The following is a 10,221-nucleotide window of genomic DNA, read 5'->3' on the forward strand; positions in this document are numbered from 1 at the left end:
TCTTTTAAGCCATAATGTTTTTTAAAAACAGATATTCTGGAATTAGAAATACTAAATAAACTTTACTAAGGGTATTAATGATAAATGACTAAAACATAATAACAAAATGATAAGGAATTTGAGACAGTCTCCAAACCACGGCAAACTTAAAATGCATACAACAAATCTACTGAAATTATGACAAATCAGTGTATTTCAACTTTTGCATTTTAATCAAAATGTGATCCTCAGCAAAGCTTAATTTAATAAATGGAAAGTCAGTGTCTTATTTCTTTTAATGGAGAAGCAGAATGCTCATAATTCAATTGAAGGTTGAAAAGAAATGATTCTGACAAGATCAAGTAGCTACTAAGTATTGTCGCTCACTCTGATTATAGTGCCACCGAGTTTATACAATGCCATTACTGCATGCACTGTCTTTATGTTTCTAAGAGCAAAATCCCATAATCAGTAGTTGTCACTCCACACAGTTAGAATCATTGGATTAAGCATCCAGAGTTGCATGTCTTACCCAAAACGACCACCATGGTTAGAACACTGGGCTGGAAATCACAGAGAATAAGCTTTTTCATGAAAGCTCACTTACACTCAAGTAGACTCCATTTGCTATGGGAGAATTTGTCAAAATAGCCTTGGCATGTGCTTAAAACTAAAACTTTGGAAGTTTTATATGTAGAATCAGAAACAAACAATGAACTCGGAAACAGAACACACTGGTGGTTGCCAACGGTGTGTGGTAGGAGATGGGGGAAATGAGCGAAGGCCATCAAAATGTACAAACTTTCAGTTATAGGACACGTAAGTCCTGCAGAGGGAACGTACTGTATGGTGACTGTACTTAACAATACTGTCTTGTATATTTGAAGGTTGTTAAGAAACTACGCCTTAAAACTTTTCATCGGAAGAAAATGATTGTAACTGTATGAGCTAATGGACATTACCTAAATTTACTGTGGTTGTTATTTCCCAACATATAATATTTATGTATCAATTCATTATGTTGCACAATTTCTAACTATAGGTAAAACTAATACAGTGTTACATGTCAACTATATCCCAATGAACTTGAGGAAAATACAAAACCTTAAATCTAAGGTGCCCATGAAAGCAAAGAATACTAACATCATTAAAAGCATGGATTACTGGGCGCCTGGGCGGCTCAGTGGGTTAAGCCTCTGCCTTCAGCTCAGGTCATGATCTCAGGGTCCTGGGATTGAGTCCCGCATTGGGCTCTCTGCTCAGCAGGGAGCCTGCTTCCTCCTCTCTCTCTCTCTCTGTCTGCCTCTCTACTTACTTGTGATCTCTGTCTGTCAAATAAATAAATAAAATCTTTTAAAAAAAAAAGCATGGATTACCTTTCATTTTCTTTCTGAAAACTTTACTATTACAGCAAATGTTAAGAATTGAACATATTCAACTTGAAATAGCTAATGTTTAAATTATGCTCCACCAGAAGTCACTGTATAGAAAAAAATAATAATAAAACCGCAAATATCAGGTAAAATGCCCTGGGCTCCTTTAAAGAATGTTGTAGATTTCTTTTTAGTCTTTCACCAACCAGATACTTCTACAAAGATACACAGGGCTTTGGGGAATTTGACTTCTGCAGCCTTTGCTAGGGGTCCTGGAGGACTTGGGAGGAATTCTAAATAAACAGTCTTTCAGCTCAACCTAGCCACAAAGCACTAACAAGCCCCTCTCCCTTACCTTGAAGTGGGCTCTGCGAGTTCACCAGCAGCCTACACTCATCAATACACAGGAGTTCCAGATTATCAGAAACCAGATCCTGTTGGGATGAGTAAATACCAATCAACAACTCCATTAGCCTCCAGAGGTCTCCATGCTTTGTTTATAGTAAATATAACTCCACTTAGAGGCGTGGCCCCTCTGAATTTTTTATTTCATTGAGATGTTTTCTGTCTGCCTTTATATAGGATTTTTCTGTGGGCACCCTCTCTCCTTTCTATTGTTAAATTACTACTTGTTTTATTTTTCTCTTTTTAATAAAACAAGAAAAAAATCAAGGATAGATATAGATGGCCTTTCTTAAAATCACTATTGTCACCATTGCATTTAACCATCTGCAGACAAGCAGAGGCAGAAAATGAAGATGCCTTCATTTTTTTTTTCCCCTAAACTCTAGTACGAGCACATTTATAGGCATGATTAGTCATGGGACCTCTTTTCCAATTTAAGGCAGAGACATCTCAATTTATTATTCATCTAGAGCTGTATTTGAAATGCAGATGTTTCAGGCCACAGGCTCTTTTAGTGGGCACAGCTGGCCTAATTCTTTACTGCTGCCCTCAGATGATGACACATAGGAGAGCTGGGCCAAGATCCCGATGATGCTTTTTCATTCTGGGAGTGATAATATATGAATTCTGTTAAGACAGCTAGAAGCAGCCCAGGCAGCCCTGCCGCCAAGGTCACCAAGCCAGATCAGAGCCCTGAGTATCTCATAGCGTTGAGAGTTCAACAGCTTAGGGATAGCATTATCTCTAGAGAAGGAAAATTACCTGTAGGAGCCAGGCTGCGAAGCCCACATTGGCAAGAGAGAACATTTAGGTCAGCAATTTTCTTTCTTTCTTTTTTTTTATTAACATATAATGTATTATTTGCTTTAGGGGTACAGGTCTGTGATTCATCAGTCTTACACAATTCACAGCACTTACCATAGCACATATCCTCCCCAACGTCCATCACCCAGCCACCCTATCCCTACCCGCCCCCAACCCCAGCAAGCCTCAGTTTGTATCCTGAGATTAAGAGTCTATTATGGTTTTACCAAGTGGTTGTAATGACATTTTGGCTTTTATTAACATTCCATTGGTTTCAGACACTTCCCTACATCTTACCTTATGTCTATGAAAGAGGACGTGGCTCTCATTTTGCCAAAGTTTTAGACACTTTCATACATCTCTAGAAATATTTATAAATTCACCATAATTTATTTTGGAAATATTATGTGCTCTCATAGTCTCTCAGTGCAAAAATCAGCAGCCACTTTAGAGGCTTAAATGATCCTTCATGATATGCATGCGACATTTGTAGAAAGAAAAACCCTGTCATTATGTGAAAAGTTTGCCTGACACTCAAGGAAAAAAAATCATTATTATAGTCCACCCAGAAAACAAATTATACATAGAAGTAGTTGAGAATTCAAATACTATAAAATAATCAGAAAAAAGAATCTCAACCTTAATTTAACGTTTTAAGTTGATAGTATGATTCTAACATTGCAACCATTTCTAAATAACTTGATGATACACCCTAAAACACCCATCTTGGTGGGGAACAGGTAAATGTGACATAATCACTGGAAAATTGGCCACTCAAGCTAACCACTTGGCTTCTGCAAAGTCTACCCCCCTCCTCTCCTACTTACCATTATTACATTTGCCTGAGGAATTAGGACTGAGGTACCTTCCTATTAGTTGAAATGCAATGAGAAAAAAAAAAAAAGTCTTAATCTATAGGGTAGATTAAGGTAGAGGTTCCAAAGTTTCTTAGCTGATACATTTTTTACTGCCCACACTTATTTAGACCACCACCTATCCACCCCTTTCCTGAGAGTTCTGGATCAATATGAGAGATAAAGGTAAAGCTTTAGGTAAACGATTACCCTATAAGCTGATGGGAATTGTAATTTCGGTGTATAGCAAACACTACAGGGTACAGTAATCTTACAGTCATAAAAAATTCATCACTTATTTCCAATGATTGATTTGTATTCCAGTTTAATTAGCCATGAAAGAGTCCATTTTTTTAAGCTTTCCTTTACTTTTCCTTTTTATTTCCTTCTACCACTGCCTGCTGTGGAAGTTAATCCCCAGCTGTCAAGTTAAGGAAATTTAAAGGTAGACACTAAATAAAAACATTACCCATCATGAATGCATTTTCATACATCAACCATAGCCCTCAAAGATTTTATAGACAAACTGGGATTTTAAATGTCTCTGGAAGATTGCCCTATTATTATAATTAATATTATTTTAATTACAACCTTATCATTTGCAAATATAATCTGTACAAACAGCTATGTTAGCCTCCCCCAAAGAAGATGATATCCACTTAACTTGCAATCTTCACATTGCTCAGGTCTTAGTGACCAATACAAGTGAATTAAAGAAGAATATATATTTATAGAACTCAGAAAAGAAAGAAAGTCTGACCCATAAAGTAGATGGAGGGTCAGGCTGGGATAAGGGTTTGAGGATGAGGGACTGATGGAGTAAACGATTTGGTTACTAAAATAACAAACTCACAAATGCATTCAGAAATTCACCAAGCGTGTTCATGTTTATTTTAACTAGCCACCACAAAAAAGGAAAAGTCAGGACAATAGTGAAGGCCAGCTGTTGTTTTTCTTGAAGAGGTCGCAGCTCCCTATGCTAGGGAACTCTACTTGAGATGGCCTGGCTGAGACAAATGTTCTGTCCACACTTTAAATGGCAGCTGGTTATTAAATGCCTCCCAATAGAGTGAACACTTGCTATTGACAATAAGGTAATATAAGGACCATGTAGAACAATCAGGGTGGGAATGTGAATGAAAAATCTTTAATCTGAAATTACAGCTGTCAGGGTTATATTATAAAACATGAAAGTTGCATCTGCAGTTAGAATTAATGTGTCCCCAAAGCCAAGTTTCTCATAAACTGCATCTTGCAGATACATATTTTATAAATAGACTACCAGTCTTCTATAAATCAAAGAGAACTGTGGCCTATATTAAGGAATTAAAAGGGGTCATCTCTCCTGGCATTGGTATTTGTTGAGCAGTATTAGGGAAGGTGGGGGGGGGTGCAGTGTGAAATGAACATTGATTTCCAAAGTCTAGCAGAGAGGTCAGGAGTATTAGTCTGCACGAAATATTCACTGATCCTGGCACCACATACGAATGACTGTAGGTTATATTTTGTAATAAGCTGTGGATGAAGAAAGTCAGGGCTTATGACATAATCTAAACAAGTGAAATTGTCTTCCTGGAAAATTTACCAACAACATATAAATTTGGGTTGCTGGGTGGTTTATTTAAAACAACTGATATGACCTCTCTGGGTCAATCACATGCTTTACAAACAGTCATAGTCTTAACAAGATAACTTTACATCAGAGATACATAAAAATGTGTATTAGTGGTGCCACATAAATGCATAAAATGGAAGGTTTGGAAACATTGTTAGAGATCATCTAGTCCCTGAACTCATTTGTTATGGTTCATACTTAAAATAAACATGTCAAATACCAAACAGCATTTATATTTTAAATCTCTGAAAACATTTAGCACTTGATCTCACAGTGGCTGATACCCCTCTTAGTGTTGGATGATGTATCTCATTTAAAGACTGAGATGACTATAATGAGCAATGTATTACTTTTATTGGTAATCCTTAAGTCAGTGCAATGAGCCATAGACACCTTTGTTGTTGAAAAAGGTAAAGCTATGCCCTTCTCATTGGTTACTTAATATCACAGATTTTCTTCCAAAAAGATCAAAATGATAGATAACTAGCAGCATGACACATGCAAGCCTAATAACTTGCCCCATTTGGCATTATTTACCATGGGAAATGCTCAGAAATTTACCACTGCTATAACAAAATAGATATGACATTATTCTTAATGGGTAGAAGATAAACCATCCCTTAAGAAGCAACCATTTACTTTGCCTCTGTAGTAATTGTTGCCCCCCTGAAAAGGAAGCTATATTTAAATCTAGTATATATTTTAGGTCTAAAAAAAAATGGATAAGTAATGCATACAAGTTGTATGTAGAAAAGCTTAATAAATCTATCTTCCTTAGGTTCTCAGGTGAGGGACTGCCAGAGATAGCTAGGCAGGCAGTGGGGTCTATGCATTCAGGCATCCTAACTGAAAGAACAGATTTTTTCTTTACCTCTGGGGCTGGCAGACCAAATAAGTGCTTCAGTCACCAGATGCTACTGGATTTTTAAGTGGCATCAATGGCCGAAAATATATCTGTGTTTCACTATCATGTTATAACCTTGTCTCATTTCTATAGACTTTAGCCTTAGTTTTCCATATCTGGTGACCTCCACATTCATTACCTGGGGGGCTTTGCTTATATCTCCTTTGGCTAATCACCCAGAAGCTTCCACAGGTGCAAAATGCAGCAGCCCAGTGACTTAAGAATTTGGGCTGATAAGGAAGAGGAAGACACAAATCAAGTTCAATTTTATATGCAAAACCTCAGGGTAGGTCTATTAGCACACGAGTTCTCAAATTAGATTTTGAGCTACAGATCAAAATCCTAGTTAATAGATCTAATTGGTTATCAAGTGAATGTGAAGTTGAGTAGAGGTCTGAAAACTGTAGCACTGTCATATTTTGATAGCTTTGATTTTGAATATGAAAAATTACTTTTTATATTAATGTTCAAAATGAAAACTTTAAGTATAAATGCTTTGTACTTGGAGTATAATAAGCGTTGACACTCAGAAGTCCAATAGTGATGCAGTTATACAAGAAATCAAACCTGCAGTGATAAGCTTACCACTGTGAAAGAGTGAGACTTGCTTTCCTGATATTCTGGAGTCCTTCAAAGAAAAAAGAAAGAAAATGGTAAGAAGACAATATAGGGAGGACAGCAAAAACAAGGAGTAGAACTGAGGAATAATTAAAAATTAATTATAAATAATATATATACATATATATAAATAATAATTTAAAAATAATTAAAAAAAAAAACCTGTGAACCAAGCCTACAGTACAAATTGCTTCCCAGATCCCCTAGCCACCTGAACTTAGAGTGGCTACACTGTCATACATGATGCACGGGCCCCAAACAGATACTCAAGAAATATAGGAGTACCTGGGTTTCTCAGCTGGTTGACCCTTGGACTCTTGGTTTTAGCTCAGGTCATAATCTCAGTGTCAAGAGATTGAGCCCTCCATCAGGTTCCTCCTGGGGAGTCTACTTAGGTTTCTCTCTCCCCCACTCCTTCTGCCCCTCCCCCTGCTTATGCTCTCTCTCTCTCTCTCTCTCTCTCTCTCTCATAAATAAATAGATTCAAGGAAGAAAGGCAGGAAGGCAGGAAGGTAGGCAGGAAGGGAGGGAGAGAGGGAGGGAGGGAGGAAGAAGGAAGGAAGGAACGAAAGAAGGAGGAAGAAAGGAAGGAATGAAGGAAGGATGGAAGGAAGGAAGGAAAAGAAGAAAAAGAGAGGGACTGAGGGAGGGAGGGAGGAAGGAAGGGAGGGAGGGTAGTTCCTGTTTGTCCTTCAGAAACATTGGGGGTAATCTGAGAGAAGGAAAAGTGAACAAATCACTTGGAATTTGGCCACCAGAACACACACACTTGGCCATGTTTGCAAATGACCAATTAAAGGAAAAGTAAGAGAGATGGTTTGATACAGAGTTGCCTTTTTACTGTCACAAAATAACATTAAGATAAACAAACAAACCAAAAAAGCTACCATCTATGCTCACCATCCTTTCATAAACAAAAAAGCATTTGGTATTTTAACTCCCCAAATTAAGAACATAACATTGGAATGAAGCTTCATCCTTCACAACCTGGGTAGACACTTTTTCTCTCTTCCTCCAAAAAGGATGCATTAAAAATATGAATGCAGAAAATGACAACATAAAAACATGTAAGTGTATTCAGTGTACAAGTTTTCTTACAGATGTTGGTAGCTTGTATCATATATGATGTAATAAGAAGTGATTCTTGAAAGTTCAGCTTTGTCCTGAATTTTGTTTTATTAAAGTCTAAAATAGAGTTATATAAGACTGTTATTGAAAATGCAAACAAATATCTTAAAGCCATTTTACTTAATCTGTAACATTTTTTGGAAAAAGGGATTACAGTTTTCAAGCCTTCCATGCATGTCTGGCCATCTCCCAGCCTGCTGAGGTAGAAAGTAGCCCAAGTAGACAAGTGTCGGGTTACCAGTTTAGTAAGAGGACCCGGAGTACTGACTATCTGGCAAGGAACACTCTGGAGTCTGATGAGAGTCAGAAATACTTCAAACTGACTGAAAACTTCATCACCAATAGTTCTGAATTGAAGGAGGACTAAGTTTTGGCCATCACTGATCCAATATGAACCCTTTGTTTGACCTTATAATCACTAGGAAATTTGATAGGGATTCTCTAGTTGATGCTAAGTCCCTATTTTGTATGTCACTAGGTTACCAACGTCTCTGAGTTTCAAACCCACTCTTGGATAATCAGCTTTCTGATGCAAACCACATTTCTCTTCAGTGAGCTGCTCCCTGTTAAGATTCACCAATAGGGAACTCTAGAAGGAAGCTAGAGGGAAGAGGAGGAAGCAGGGTACATCACTGCTCCCTGATGGCTTTCTGTTTGCTTCCTGTTTCTGACAGAGACGATGCATCTTCACTCCAACAGAGGTAGTTTCTTCCATCAGCAACACTTGAATTACTTTTGTAGTTTTTCTAACTCTCACAGAATCTGTTCCCTACATCCAGAGACCCTAGGATCAACCAGATAGTCCCTCTTCTTGGAGGTCTGAGTTTTGTCTCCACGCTGCTAACTTTTCATAATTCTAGCCCCTTCCCTTTGTTCCACCAGCCCAAAGAGTGGCACTTGCTATTTCTGTGATACCTTAGACTTTTCTTTTTGTCTTTTCAGTTCTTTAGTACTTATTGAATTCTCTTTGTTAAAATAACTGATGTGGTTTCTATCTCCAGATGGGCTTTGACCATGTAGAGATTACATTTTAAACAGCTTTGTTGAAATATAATTTGCGTACCATAAAATTCACTAATGACAGTGCACAATTATAATATTTTTTATATTCACAGAGTTATACAGAGATCACCATTACGTTATTCCAGAACATCTTCATCTCCAAGAAGAGACCAAGTGTCCATTAGCACTCACTCCCCATTTCTCCTTCTACCCAGGCCCTGGAAACCACTAACACACCTTCTGTTTCTATGCCATTGCATATTCTGGACCTTTCCTATAAATGGATTGTTATGAACAGGATTGTGTTCCCCAAAATTTATATACTGAGACCCTAACCTCTAATATGACTGTATTTGAAGATAGGGGTCTTTAAGGAGATAATTAAGATAAATAGAGGTCATAGGATGGGACCTTAATCCATAGGACTGGTGTCCTTGTAAGAAGAGAAAGAGATATCAAGAGTGTGGGCATATGCAGGAAAGGTCATGGGAGGACATAGTGAGAAAGTAGCTCTCTGTAAGACAAGGAGAGATACCTCAGGAAAATACAAACCTACCAACACCTTGATCTTGGACATCCAGCTTCCAGAACTATAAGAAAATAAAGTTCAGTTTAAGCCATCCAGTCTTTGGCATTTTGTTATAGCAGCTCTAGCAAAGTAAGACATGGAGTCATAAAATTAATGATCATTTGTGACTGAATTCTTTCACTTAGCATATTATTTTCAAGATTTAGCCAACTTGAAACATGCATCAATACTCACTCTTTTTATTGCCAAGCTTGTAGCCACTGCCCAAGTAGAACTTGTTCTGGAATTCCACGCAGTGCAGCCGCAATGCGCGCAGGAAGGCCGAGAGCCCTTCCATCACCAGCAGGATGGCCACAGTCAACACGGCGAAGGCAGCGAAGACGGGGACCAGCACCACAGCCGCCACGCCCAACTCCCGGCCCATGCGCAGGCCCACAAGCATCACCATGGCCCACAGGACCTCCGACAGCTGGGCATGGGCCAGACTCAGGGCCCAGAGGCGCAGGTAGGACGCCGTGTTGGAGATGAAGCCCAGGCATACTCCATTGTATGAATATACCACATTTTGTTTGTCCATTCATCAAGTGATAGACTTTGACTTGTTCCTACTGTTTAACTATTATCAAAAATACTGCTATAAACAATTGTGAATAGGTGTTTGTGTAGGCTTATGTTTTCATTTCTCTTACATATATATCTATGAGAGAGATTACATTTTAATGGGAGAAATAGAAAATAAGAAGAAACAAATATATAACTATGTTAGATTGTAGCACATAGTTGTACTCGAAGGAAGATCTTTAATGCAAAGATGGCAGATTAAGGGGTGTTTAGTCAATGTGCCTCAAGATCATAGTTCATGGAACATCTTAAGTATTGCACTCAAAAACATTATTCTTTATTCGGTTCTTACCATCATCTATTTTCACCCTCTAGGTAAGTATTTGAGGTCCAAGTTTAATTCAAATTGATAATCCATTACTCAGAGTTAGTGTATATCCACACACATT

The 10,221-nt window shown here is 38.0% G+C and overlaps 1 protein-coding gene across 1 annotated transcript; it reads right to left on the minus strand.

Moving 5' to 3' along the window:
• Positions 1-6,564: 6,564 nt before the first annotated feature.
• Positions 6,565-9,788, minus strand: LOC122890275 (V-type proton ATPase 116 kDa subunit a3-like). The gene is made up of 2 exons (XM_044225961.1): positions 9,462-9,788; positions 6,565-6,594 (listed from the first exon to the last, which is right to left on the minus strand). The coding sequence occupies exons 1-2, from the start codon at positions 9,786-9,788 to the stop codon at positions 6,565-6,567; spliced, it is 357 nt and encodes a 118-aa protein (XP_044081896.1).
• Positions 9,789-10,221: the final 433 nt, after the last annotated feature.

This window comes from Neovison vison, chromosome 11 (genome assembly GCF_020171115.1).
Source record: "Neovison vison isolate M4711 chromosome 11, ASM_NN_V1, whole genome shotgun sequence".
In the NCBI taxonomy this organism is placed as follows: domain Eukaryota; kingdom Metazoa; phylum Chordata; class Mammalia; order Carnivora; family Mustelidae; genus Neogale; species Neogale vison.